At 43.7% G+C, this 14,331-nt stretch overlaps 1 protein-coding gene across 2 annotated transcripts in view; it reads left to right on the forward strand.

Moving 5' to 3' along the window:
• Positions 1-6,366, forward strand: part of LOC110299743 (cytochrome b5 type B) — a 37,883-nt gene extending 31,517 nt beyond the window's left edge. The window contains exon 4 of one of the 2 annotated variants that reach the window (XM_029480491.1): positions 2,480-4,821. In XM_029480491.1, the coding sequence (XP_029336351.1) occupies positions 2,480-2,584 (105 nt within the window). In that variant the 3' untranslated portion in view covers positions 2,585-4,821. Of the gene's footprint in view, positions 1-2,479 lie in introns of both variants that reach the window. The other variant, XM_021169543.2, reaches the window with a different exon arrangement.
• Positions 6,367-14,331: the final 7,965 nt, after the last annotated feature.

Here is a 14,331-nt window from a genome sequence, read left to right on the forward strand (position 1 = left end):
GAAGAGAATGTTGTCTGACACAGTTAGTCACTGGTGCTCCGTCTCCTTGAGTGCACTGGAAGTGCAGTTCCTGTTGGTCTTCACAGTGACAAACACTGCAAAAGGAAAGTTGGTGGCAACCATTCTCTCTTGGTCGGAAGAATTTTTCTTCAGTGTTTCCTTGAGGGTCCTATCTTTGGACCCAACTCTTTCGTGGTTCCTCTTCAGGAAGCCTCAATTGCGTAGAAGTTTCCATGTTCCATAGTTTCTGCTGTGCATGCGTATTCACGTTTTAAGCAGAGCTGCCTGCTTGCCATCTCACTTGTTGAGAGTAGCTTGCCACCCTCCTTCCATGTACATTATGGTAAGTATGGTTAGGCAAAGGGAAGGACTTTTGTTAACAATCTCAGCTTGTTTTATTGGCTTGGAACTTTTTCATACTAAGACTGAATATGTCTTAAGTTGAGGGGCAACCAGGACATTTGAGTCATAAAAAGCCTCATAGTCCAAGCCAGGCAGAGCTAGTAAACTCTGTAAAGAAGTGATTTAAGGGACTGGAGAGATGGCTCAGTGGTTAAGAGCACTGACTGCTTGTGCTCTTCCAGAGGTCCTGAGTTCAATTCCCAGCACCCACATGGTAGCTCACAGCCATCCATAACTCCAGTTCCAGGGGTATCTGATGCCTTCTTTTGACCTCTGAAGGTACCACAAACCCACATGGTACACATACATACAGGCAAAACACTCACAGACTTTAAATAAATAATAAACCCTAAACAAAACAAAACTGCACATTGAGAGTCTGGCCACCTGACTGCCATTACCAGCTTCTTACTTGGGATGCAAGGATTATGTTATGTTTCCTTGGTAGAAAAGAGAAATATTGGTTATGAATGGATAGTATTGCTTCTAAACTTGTAATAGGGTAGATAATACAAAAATCTATATGGAATTATTATTTTCCTCAAGGGATCCTGATGCTTGCACCATATACATAAAAATTGATATTGTAGTATAATAATTTATTTTAGAAAAATCACAAAGGCAAAATTTAATAGCTATAGCCCCATAACCCAGAAATAACAATGTTTATATAAAAACACCTAGAATGGTATGTATATATGACTTATTTATCTTTTGAAACACCAGAGTGACTATAAACTTTTTTTAAGTGCATGTGTCTTTGCCTGCATTCTTGGGAACACTGTCTCCTTTGAGACATGGCCTTTCGCTGTCCTGTGGTATACTAGCTCAGCTAGACTGGCAAATGCATGGGATCTTCCCATCTTTACTCCCTGGCACTGACGTTTCAAGCATAGCCACTGCACCCTGAATTTTTACTTGAGTCCTGGGATCACAATTAATTTCCTGAACAAGTACTTTAAATAACTATTTCCTAGTCCTTAAACTCTGGATCCTCCTGCCTCCGTATCCAAATTCCGTGACTGTGGGCTGTGTGTACATATGTATCTGTTTCCCTTTTTGTTGTTCTTGTTTGCTTGCTTGACAGCATCTTGATGCATACATAGCTGGGGCTGGGCTGGCACTTACAGAGTAGCCCAGGATAGTCTTTAGGTGGCAACAATTCTGCCTCAGCCTCCAGAGGCTGTACCGTGTAGGCATGTACCACTGTGTCCAGCTTGTATGTATGTTTTGACAGCTTACTGTTCATTCTGTTTTTGGCCAGTGGATTTTTTTTTCTTTTTCTTTTTTATTTTTTAAAGTTTTATTTATTTATTATTTATATGAGTATACTGTAGCTGTCTTCAGACACACCAGAAGAGGGCATCAGATCCCATTTCAGATGGTTGGGAGCCACCATGTGGTGGCTGGGAATTTAACTCAGGACCTCTAGAAGAGCAGTCCCTGCTCTTAACCGCTGAGCCACCTCTCCAGCCCTGCATTCTGTTTTTGATGTGTTATGGTGCTAGGGTTCAAAGTCAGAGCTTTATGCATGATAGATAAGATAGATGGATAAAAAGTCCTCTACCACTAAGCTACATCCTTTTTTTAAATTTTTTTTTTTGAGAAGTGTCAACTGTGTGGCCTTGAACTCTCAATAGATTTACATGCTTTTGCTCCCCAGAGTGCTGGGATTAAAAGCACACACAACCATGTCTTGCATGTCAGATTCTTTTTATTTTTAGCATCTTTTTTTAGAAAGGGGCTCTTTAGGGCCCTGCAGGTTAGCTTAACAAGAAAAGACACCTGCCAAGACTGATGGTTTAAGTTCTCATGTGCTAGAAGGAGAGAACCAACTCCCACATGTTGTCCTCTGACCTCCACAAATACATCACGCCTGGGCACATGTGTGCACATACACAAATAAATGTAGACTTGGCTTTGTTTTTCCTTTCAAATACTGTATGATACAAGCAATTAAATTAAGAGAAAAATCAAGACCCCTGTCTCATGTATATTAAACATAAGCGCTGAAAAAAGATTCAGTTATTTGCTTAGAATATTCTTAACATACTGCTTTTTCTTCCTTCTTTTCCAGTTCCTGGGCGTATTGGATTGTCCCCATCGTGGGCGCTATTCTTATAGGTTTCTTGTATCGTCACTTCTGGGCCGACAGCAAATCCTCCTGAGGAGGCCTCGTTGAAGTGCGGAGCACCTGCTCCTGCGATGAGAGGAGGAGACTTGTTTGGAGGCTGCAGGGTGCTCCCTCCTCGGATCCTGCTGTTGTTTTCTTTCCCCTTGGAGCCAAGATGGTTGACCAGATATCGATCCTCCTTCCGTGTACGACCAGAGTCTTTCATCAGCCAGAGCCTGACGCCCAAAGCACCTGCTGACGCTGTGTCCTCGCCAGGGTTTCTTCTCATTGGTTCCCACTCCTTCCCTTCCCTTCAAGAGTTGATACCAATGACTTAGAGTTCCTATGTTGTAGTGACGTGGCCTTTGGGGACAGTACATGATTTCTCATAATTTGAATTCACAGTAGACATAGTTAAGGGAACAGCAGTCAGGTTATGAATCTTTCCCCATTTTTCTTTTTAAGTAAATTTATTTTTTTAATTCTGATTTAATTTTGTCATTCATCATAAGGGATTTAGTTCATGAAGTTGTGTATCTCTTATTTCAAACACAGCTGCCAAATGATCTTATTTATGATTGTTAGAAGTAAGGGGCCAGCAAGATGGCTCAGTGGATAAAAGCAATTGCCGCAAAGCCTGAGACCTGTGTCTGAATCCCTGTACTCACAGTGTAGAAAGAGAACCAATTCCCAAAAGTTGTCCTCTGACTTCCACATGTGTGCTATGGTCTTTGCACGCACACACACACACCCCAGATGTTATTTTTAAAAATAAAGTACAGCAACAGTGGCTAGCTACCCCTGCCCCCTCCAGATAGTGTAGATGATGGCTCCTCCTGTCTCTAAGTCCCGCCTCTCCTGGAAATACTTTACAAAGTGTGCATCCCTTTGATTTCTTAGGAATCTAAGCTGAAGAAGGACTGACTTCAGAGTAATCTCTTTTACAAAGAGAACCAAACACTACATACAGGAGAGCAGTTTAAAAAGGGACCAACATGCGCTCTCTGGTCTGACACTGGTTTCTAACCATCTTCCACCCTGGCTGTCTTTTCCGGTGAAAGATGCGTGTGTGCTTATCTTTCCGTGGGCTTCACAATGGCCTTTCTGCTGTTTTTCTTTACAGATTAGCAAATTTCTGATTCCTTGTCTTAAAGTACAAGACTCAAGTTTGAACTTATGTTTATCTCAGTAAAATAACTTAGATATAAATATCATTGTCTGGCATACCCCTTCAGATTGGGAGACCATGCAAAGAGACTTCAGTTTTCATCTGGGTTTTACCTCCATGGCTCCAACGTGGTGGTTTTGTCCTACTTTCTATTGAGGGTAATGATAAACCTGGAAGCTTTTTTTCCTCTTGGATATGAATTTCACTGGAAAGTAGGCAGTCATTTAAAATTCCTTCTCTCATTGGTCCAGGCATTTTCCTGGCACCTCTGACTGTATTCTCTCTCCCTGTGGCAGTGCCTGACAGTACCCAGCTGTTTCTTAGTTTCTATGATCTTTCTTCACATCTTTGTTCATTACCAGTGAGCTTCTGGGCTGGTGTCACATCCAGCAGGAAACCATGGGATTCCAGCAGGACCAGAGATGTTGGGAAGTGTCCTCCTGCCTCCCTTCCAGCTTGCCAGGGGCTTGACAGGACAGGAAACTGCACAGTGAACCAGTCTGCCCATGTAAACTATTTTTTAAAAAGTTCAGTCCAGGACTCATATCCTGTGATTTAGCAGTTGAATGAATTCAGAATTCATCAAAAATAACATTAACCTTTTCCTTACACACTTGAATATGGTATTTTAGAGTGATTTCTAGGTGACTTTTATATGTCAGAGATGAAGACTTAATCAACCGTTCATCTTTAGAAATGTCTGTAATATTGTGTCATAGATTGACAGCATAGTTAGTCTGTAACAAAAGCAGCATGTGGTGCGCATCTCCAGGTGAAGGCAGGGAAGGTTGTGTGCAGGGAGCCAGGGGCCCGCATGCTGGGATAGCAAAGTCACATGGAGTATGCTGGGTAGAAGGGAAGAACAAAGGAACATTGAGTGCAGGACAGGGGCGTCCCAGCTAACACCAAACCTGATGGGACACCTAGTGAAAAACATCTGGCTTGTAGGAAATGTTAAAAGAACTGCATTTTCGGCTGGGCCTGGTGGTGCATACCATTAATCCCAATGTGGGAGAGACAGAGGCTGCAGAATGAGTTGAGGCCAGTCTGGTCCACATAGTAAGTTCCAGGACAGTCAGGCTACATAGAGACCATGTCACAACCACTCCACCAAATAAAAGAACTGTATTCTTAAGTAGAATCGGTGTTTTGATATTTCTATAGTAAACATCAATACCAAAAGCCGTTTTTTTTCTATTTTACATTTGTGTCTTTCCCAGCTTCTTATAGCTGAGCTTTTCTTCCCAAGAGCCAGAAGGAAAAGATTTTCATACTTTTGTCTTTGTGATCCATGAAATCCGTCAATACCCAGGGCTTCTTTTGAACTACTGATAATGTGATGTCATTTTATATTAAAAAGGATGCTTTTTTTTTTTTTTAATCTTTAATCCCGGCACTTGGGAGGCAGAAGCAGACAGTTCTCTTGGGTTGTAGGTCAGCCTAGTCTACAGAGCAAGCTCCAAGCCAGCCAAAGCTACATAATGAGATTCTGTTCAGGTCTACTTGTTGTAATCCTGTTGCCTACATAAACAGCTAGGGGAAAGGTAGGTTTTAGGTGAACGTTTGTCAAGGCTTTTTGTAAACAGCAAAGCAACACAACATGTGCACAGGTGTACTTTTAAAAGTCTAAACTTGTCAAAGAAGCCTGGACATTTGAGGGTCATGAAAGAACATTAAGACCAAGAGGAGGCAGTTCCTGTCCACTGACAGCACCTCCTGACCTGTGGGCGGGCAGATTTGGTTGTTTATTCTTGAGGTGACCAGCTGCTGCCACATATACAGGTACTGACAGGTGAACGTGAAAGATAGAGATTTGTGCTACCCAGATAAAATGTGTTAACACCCATTCTCTAGAAGTTTCTACCCAGCCCTGGGAGCTGGTTTTCATCACTGAGTGATGTACAGAAAGCAACAGCACACAGTGTACGGACTGTCTATATCTCCTAGTGTGATTACTTAAGCAGAGACAAGTCTGTCCAGAGCTGTCATTTGAGCTGGCTGGCTCTTCCAGCAGTTGCCATCGGGCTCACGGTGTAGGGTTTGTGCTCATTAAGTGCCGACGGCGAGCAGTGGAAAGTGATTTACAAGCAAGGTGTGTCATCACATGCAGCACTCATGCTTCTGTTTCCAGTGATGCCGGTCCGGCTGAAGTCGACCTGAGATGACTGAAGCAAGGAGCGTAAATGTTCATTGCCTCCTACCCCAGGGGAAGTGGACTCAGACATGTCTTGTCTCAACAAGAAACCGAAGGGTTGAAGCTGTGAGATTCAGTTGCCAAATATCCCAAAAGTAACGGGGAGCTCCTTCACATTTGGCCAGCTTTGGGATTTGTGGGAGTGGTCTAGGAGGGAGGCTGAAGAAGCAGGGGTGTGCCAGTCACCTGCCTTACACCCAGTGTCTTACTCCTGAATGGCAGGGGGCACTCCTTGCCCACGCCTGCCTCGTCTAGATCAGCTGCTTGGGTAGAAGTTCCTTTCGGTTATTTAACTTGTCTTTTCCTGCACCCTCAACTGAGTGGCTAATACTACATTCCTTTTGTGAATTCAATGATGGAGTTTGTTTACCTATTTGGTTTCAGCTTATTTTGAACAAAGATCTTTGTCTCTTTCTACTGGAATGTGCACACAGTGAATGTTTGTTAGAATTACACAATAAAGATACTGTTTTCCTTTTCCTGTCCTGACTACGGTTGCTTTTTTTTTTTTTTTTTTTTTTAAAGACTTTTGTTTTTAAGGAAACGTTGGTACTGCGCTTCTTAGGTGTTCTGGATGAAGACAGTTGGGGTGCACAATGTTCTTCGGAACCTCTGCTAACATTTCATATAACCTAAGATAGGGTGCGCGGTGGCTCTCTAGGGTTCTTTGTTGGAAGTGGATTTCTCATTTGATAGTTGAGAGATAAAGCCATCCTGGTTTGGCCTTGTTAGGGGATATGAAGTAGGAAGCAGAAAACAGCTTGGAGTTCTCTTTCTACCAGTAAAGAAAAGCCAACATGAGGTAATGTTTTATTGTCTGCAGTGCTGGGCTTCAGTTGATTGTTTTTCTTGGAACTAGCTAAACTGTTGGGGAAATTTATACCCAGAGGTTGAGGTTCTAGTGATTGTGTGCTTCAGCAAGGGAAATAGGCCATTTTATAATTGCCTCTCTCGCACACTGATAGCCTTTTAGCATGACCAACATCAGGTCAGAGTAGATCACTCATTAGGCCCCGGCGATTCCACTACAACAGGAATCGAGGATTAGTCACAGGAAGGGATAGCCCCATTCTTAATGCCAGCATTTGAATCTGATGTTTAATCCTGATGCTAATAGGAATTCATTATCAAGGCACTCTTCCTGCTGTTTGATAGTTGCGTGACAAATCTTGCTTGATTCACAATAATCTGAGAAGGCTGTGACTCCATTTACAAAAGTTTAAGGTAAGAAGACCCCACATAATTTATTACAATATGGTAATGGGTAGCATACATTTGACAGCATTTCTAGCTAGATGTCTGATCGGTGTAGTTCAAAGCTTGCTCAGCTCAGTCGCTTTATATGCGTTTTGAAAAATTAATTCTTGTGGCTAGAGAGATGACTTAGAAGCTGAGAGCACTGCTCTTCTAAAGGACCTGGGTTCAAGGACCACGTGACAGCTAGCAATCTGATGGCCTCTTCTGGCCTCTGTAGTCACTGTTCATATGTGATGTGTACATACATGCAAACAGAACACACATACACATGATTGAAAAACAGACAAACAATGACTCAATTCTTTTATGAAGCATTGAAAGGGCAATTGCTTTTCTGACGACTCTTGAGAACTCAGTTGTAAAATTGTTTATCATTTGTGTGACACCTGCTGTGTATTACAAAGTAACAGCTCCGGGTATTTCTGACCTTTATTACCGGAGCCTCACAAGTGAAATGGGGTGTCCCGGGTTTTCAGATTTTACTACTGACTCAGAACATCACTAAAGGGAGGGGCAGAACGTGAACCTGCCTGGATATTTTTGTTTGTTTTGCTTCTTGCAACAAGGCCCCAGGATAGCCTCTGAGCTATCATCATCCATCTGCTTCAGCCACCCGGGTGCTGGGTTATAAATTGATGCCACCACATATCTTTGTAGTGATGATAGGCTTGAAATGACTCCATTTTCCTGCAAAACACATTTTTTTTTTCATGGTGCTGGGGATCCAATCCAGGGCTTTCATACATGCTAAGCTAATACTGTACACTCAGTCTCATTTGTAGCACCACAAAACATTCATTATTTAAGAGAGGCTCACTGTGTACCTAAGCTGACTTGGGATTCCAGCTCTCCTCCCCAGCCTTCCAAATGTCACATACTTAACAAGCTTAGGGTTAAAAAGTACTCAGATACACAGGTGTCAGGGAAATGTTTTCTGGCTATCCAGTGGAAGATAGAATCTCAATGGGAGATTGAGCCAAGTAGATCTTGAATTTGAGGCCAGCCCAGAAATTAAAAAGAAAAAGAAAGAAAGAAAAAAAATATGTTCTAGAACTGTACTTAGAATGCTGAAGGAAAACCTATAGGAGCCCATGTGGGGTTGCTGTGTGTAAATGTGCAAACTGATTATTCTTATTCTCATTCTTTAGAACGAGAACGGCAGGAAGTGGTGATGAGAACAACAAAACCACGTTCTTTTCAAGATGGAGTTAAATCTTAGAAGAAACTCAGTTGAATCGCTTCCCTGTACCTCAGCAGCTGTGGGGTGGAGAGCTGAGCATGGTGGCCCAATGCCCTCCATCCCTGCACTGGGAGGCAGAAGCAGGCAGATCTCTCTGAGTTTGAGACTAGCCTGGTCTACATAGCAAGTTCTAGGCCAACCAGGGCTACACAGTAAGACCCTGCCTTAAACAGAGAGAGAGAGAGAGAAAAGAGAAAAAAAAAGTGAGTAGTGTATTAGTCAAGGCTCTCTATAGGAACAAAACTGATAGATGAGTCTACATATACGATGGGGATTTATTAGAACAGCTTACAGGCTGTGGTCCAGCTCATCCAACAAGGGCTTTCTACCAACAGAAAGCCTAAGAATCCAGTAGTTCAGGCTGTGAGGCTGGATGTCTCAGCTGTTTTTCAGTACACCAGAACCCTGAAGAAGTATGCTCTAATGCCAGTGAAGGAATGACCTTGCCAGAGAGTGTCCTTCTTCCTTGTCCTTTATACAGGCCGCCAGCAGACAGTGTGGCCCAGGTTAAAGGTGGCTCGTCTTCCCACTTCAAATGATTTAACTCAGAAAAGTCCCTCCCAGGTGAACACAGTTGCTTGAGCCTTAGTTAATCCCAGATACAGTCAGATTGACACCAACAATAGCCACCATATGTCAGACCCTTGTCACCTTGACACAAAATCACATCTTCTGAGGTAGCGTGGGTGTGATGGCACACCCTTTACCCCCAGTGTTAGGAGGTGGAGCCTGAAGGATAACAAGTTGGAGATCAGCCTGGTCCATAAAATGCATCATTTCAAAATAGGAAAAATTAGGGCTGGAGAGGAGAGATGGCTGAGTGTTTGAGAACACTCATTGACTGTTCTAATGGACCCAGCTTCAATTTCCAGCACATATGGCAGCTCAAATCTGTAACTCCAGTCCCAGGGTTCCAACACCCTCTGAGGGCACCAGGCATACACATGGTGTACAGACCTGCATGTATGCAAAACACCCATACGCATATAATAATGATACTTTAAAAAAATGGCTTAGTGTGCAGAAGTCCATGCTACACAAGTCTGATAGGATGTGTTCAATTACCCAAACCCATGTAAAGGTGGGAAGAGAGAAGGGACTCTGGATATTTGTTCCAATCCTCATGCCTGTGCAGGGCCATACTCATATAAATATGACCAGGCTGGCCTCTAATTTAGAGAAATCCACCTGCCTCTGCCTCCCAAGTGCTGGGATTAAAGGCATGTGCCACCACTGCCTGGCAATAAAATAAATTTTTAAAAGAAGCAAGCAAACAAACAAACAACTGGAGAGGCAGCAGCCTTGTGCCACATCTTATAATCTTAGCTACTTGCAAGAGGGTCTATGGCAGGTTCGTGCATAGCTGTCTACATGAAAGCTTGAAGGGCCAGTCTGCTCTAGCGGGAGACTGCAACACTATTTAGCCCTTAGAAATATGTACACGTGTTGCATTGGCTCAAAATAAGGGTTTCAAGCTGGGTTTGTTGGCTAGTATCATGTCCGTTTGACACAAGCTGGAGTCAACAGAGATAAGAGTCTCTCTCTCTCTCTCTCTCTCTCTCTCTCTCTCTCTCTCTCTCTCACACACACACACACACACACACACACACACACACACAAACTCAGTGTGCCACCTTTCTGTCTTAGTATACAGCACAGTGGAGACTGGAGTCAGGCCTGCGCCTGAACTGACAATCAGCTATGATAATTCTCTGTTAAAAACCGAGTTCACACTTACACAGTGCTTGTGAGGCACCCCTACACATTACCTCATCTGGTTCTCTTTAACACTCCTACTAAAGGACTTTTATCGTCCCCTGTTTACAGAAAGAGAAACTGAGGTATAAAAGGCTACATGACTTACGTTTACAAGGTGGAATATGGGTCAGAGTCTGCACCCAGGCTGTCTTGCTCTGGCTTCGAAACCTGCACCACATATGATATCGTCTCATTTACGTTAAGTGCCTCGTATGCATCTGAGTCTCATTATTAACAGACCTTAGGAGGCGGACGCTGCTGCCCCGCCCGAGCTTAGAGGGTCTGCACTGAGAACACGTGTTTGTGATTCCACTGTGCAAAAGGCATTTGGTAGCATCACTGTTTTCAAATGCATTTCAGTCTATCAGGAAACACTTTGTGCAAGCAGGGTGCAGTGGCAATTCTATAGCCCCAGGACTGGAAGGCAGAGGCAGGAAGATCACAGCAAGCTCAAGGGGCACTCTTTTCTGTATAACAAGTTCAGGCCTGTCATAGACTCTATTTCAAAACCTAATTGATTAATATAATAACTAAAACTTTAAAAATCCTTTATTTGCAAGAATTAGGGATTACCGGTTAGGGCAGCCAGGAAGGAATGGTGTCATGTAGCAAAAGTCATATGGAGACTGGGAATTACAAGTTCAAGGCTAGTTTGGGCTACATAATGAGATCCTGCTAAAAAGAAAAAAATGAACACACACACACATACATGTTTTGTTTCTTGTTTCTTTTTGGAGACAGTTTCATATGGCCCAGGCTGGCTTCAAACTCCCCATGTAGCCAGAGCTTGAATGAAGGTCCTCCCACCTCTTCCATCTGAGTGGGTGGATTCCGGGTGTGTACCGCCACACTCAATTTATGTGGTGCTAAGTACTGAAGCCATGGCTTCATGCATGCTAGCCAAGCAGTCTACCAATCGATCTATGTCCCCAGCAATTAATGAAAGTTTTTAATGGCTCGGTACGAAAAGGCGCCTGTTACTCTGAGATTGACCCCTGGAACTCACATGGTAGAAGGAGGGAATCTACTCCCCCAAGTTGTCCTCTAATCTCCACATGCATGGTGGGGCATACCTGTGCCCCTGCTACACACAGTATATAATTGTAATAAAAAGGAAATATTCCTGGGGCTGGCGAGATGGCTCAGTGGGTAAGAGCACTGACTGCTCTTCCGAAGGTCCAGAGTTCAAGTCCCAGCAACCACATGGTGGCTCACAACCATCTGTTATGGGATCCGATGCCCTCTTCTGGTGTGTCTGAAGACAGCTACAGTGTACTCATATACATAAAATAAATAAGTGATTCTTTAAGAAAAGTAAATATATAGTTGCATTTTCAAGGCATATCCCTTCCAGTCTATTTTATCTAATTTTATTATGTATTTATTAATTATTTGGCGATACTAGGGATTGAGCACAGGGCCCTATACGCGTGCTGGGCAAGAAAATATTTTCTTTAAGATTTATTTTATTGTTTTTAATTATGTATGCACATAATTATGTATATGTGTGTGGGGGGAATTGTGCAAGTGAGTGCGTGTGCCAGAGTGGATTCTCAAGAATGCCAGCTTCCGTTGTGCAAACCTTGCTCCTTAATTTAGAATGATTGGTAGAATAAAAATGCCAATAGCCTGTAGCTTGGCAGAAGGGGTAGGCGGGGCTTCGGTTCCCTGACTTGGTGTCAGAGGGACCAGAGGGGATGGAGCAGGAGAAGAAGCTCCCATAGGGTCGGTGGATCATAAGCGAATGGACACAAGGGCCTGCCTGACTGAGTAGGAGAGGTCTAGGCAGACCCTGGCAAGTGACATCTCTGGATTGTTGACAGGGAAGTAGATAAAATAGCATACAGGGCTGACTTCTGTCCACCTCCAGTGCTTTAAAGCTTATTTATAAATATAGAGGGTTTTGTGTTTTTTTTTTTTTTTTTTTTTTTTTTTTTTTTTTTTTTTTTTTTTTTTTTTTTTTTTTTTAGATTTATAATATGTAAGTACACTGTAGCTATCTTCAGACACACCAGAAGAGGGTGTCAGATCCTATTACAGATAGTTGTGAGCCACCATGTGGCTGCTGGGATTTGAACTCAGGACCTTCTGAAGAGCAACCAATGCTCTTAACCGCTGAGCCATCTCTCCTGAGCCATCTCTCCAGCCCAGGTTTTGTGATTTTATATTTAGGAATTAAATGATCAAGGTGGGGTAGAAACCCCCAATTAATATTTACTGTAACAGCATCAGATCCCCTGGAGCTGAGATCACAGGGGATTGTGAGCCACTCAAGATGAGTACTGAGAATCAAGAGTCCTCTGGAAGAGTGAGCCGTGGTCTTAACTGCCGAGTCTCAAGAAAAGCATTGCTTATTGAGTGCATTCTTTATCTGTGAACAACATCTGCATTTTCTGTGACCTTACCCAGCGTGCTTCACACCAGACAAAATGTTAACAGAAAAGCTGTAGAGCCTTCCTAAAAGCTTTGCAATCCCTTTATAAAAACATCATTTAAAGCCAGGGTGCACACCCTTTAATCCCAGCACCTGAGACGCAGAGAGGCATGCTGAGCTCTGAGTCTGAGGCTAGCCTGGTCTACAGAGCAAATTCCAGGACAGCCAGGGAAAGAAACCCTACAAAGAGAAAGAAATCCTGTCAATAATGATGATGATGATGATAATTTCAACTAATTTTTTCTAAAATGTTATTTTTTAATTTTTAAAGATTTGTTTCCTGTATGAGTGCTTTGTTGGCATTATGGTGGTGCACTACAGGCATGCCTGGTGCCCACAGAGGTCAGAGGACTCCACTTCCAGGGGATCTAATATGGATGCTGGGAACAGAACCCATGTCCTCTGCCAAGAGCAACAAGTGCTGTAAACCCCAACCATCTCTTTAACCTTGGTTTTTCTTTGACAGACAACACACGCATGTAATTCAAAAGGTGCTACAAGTCTCTGGCTAGGGCAGACTGGTCCTTTCCCACTCGGTAAGCTGTCCCGTGAAACCCTGGCAGGAATGGGTTCTCTGGTTTGAGTCTGACCTGAGTTCTGGGCAATGGAAGTAACTTTGCTCCACGCCAACTGCTTGTCTGTGCAGATGCTGAGCGGGGGACAAGAGGCTGCTCCAGGAGACCAGTCTTCCCGTCCTATCCGTCATTAGGGGTAAATCTCGCTGTTTGTTAGCAGAATGTAGGAAAATTACTCTCATGTCTTACCAGCTACTTCGTGTGTGTGTGTGTGTGTGTGTGTGTGTGTGTGTGTGTGTGTCTCCTTGCGAGGTCTCTCTGGCAAGCCAATCCACAGAGAACCCACCGACACTCTATCCCCCTGCCTCCTGATGGGTTTTGTTGCTAGTTCTGGCTCCAGTCGATAGGTTCCGTGGAGCACTGTTTTGGGTCTGATGGCCCAGTGGATCCACGTGGGCTTTGACTAGCAATGTCTGCCAGAGGCAGGAAGAGAGAGGTGGGAGATACGCAGTCCGTTTCCCGTTTGACGAAGATGGGCTTCAGAGTCTCTCAATCTTCAAGAAACCTCAGATAGCTGGGCAGTGGTGGTGCACACCTTTAATCCCAGCACTCGGGAGGCAGAGGCAGGCAGATTTGAGTTCGAGGCCAGCCTGGTCTACAGAGTGAGTTAAACCTCAGATGACTCCAGTCCAGGTTGACTGAATTGTCCATTTTTCATCCCTGCGCTTTTCGTTGTTTGCCTGTGTGTGCTGTTTTCCCCGTCTACACTGGGGTTTCTCTTGAGGGCAGACGTTGGCTGGGGTACCTCTTTTGAGTTCCAGTGCTTGGCCTAGTGGCAATACAGAATTGTGTTGCGTTGCTTGCTTGGGATAGTTACTGCAAAACAAACAAACAAACAAACAAACAACCGGAATCAGAGGATGCACCCTCTCCTGGCGAAGCGGGGAAGGACACGCCTGTTAAAGTCTTCAACCTGACCTGACCTCATGGAGCGTCCAGAGACATTTTGCCTAACTGTACAGAGAACCCCAAATATCCTTAAAAAGCAACCTTGACTACACTGGGGTACTTTATTTTGTACGTATAAGTGTTTTTGTGTGTACATATATCTGGGCACCACTGGGCACCACATGTGTGCCCCGTGCCTGTGGAGGTCAGAAGAGAATACTGGATGACAGATGGATGTGAGCCACCATGTGGCTGCGGGAACTTGTGCAAGAGCAGCCAATATTCTTTTTTTTTTTTTTTTT

This window comes from Mus caroli, chromosome 8 (genome assembly GCF_900094665.2).
Source record: "Mus caroli chromosome 8, CAROLI_EIJ_v1.1, whole genome shotgun sequence".
Classification (NCBI taxonomy): Eukaryota; Metazoa; Chordata; class Mammalia; order Rodentia; family Muridae; genus Mus; species Mus caroli.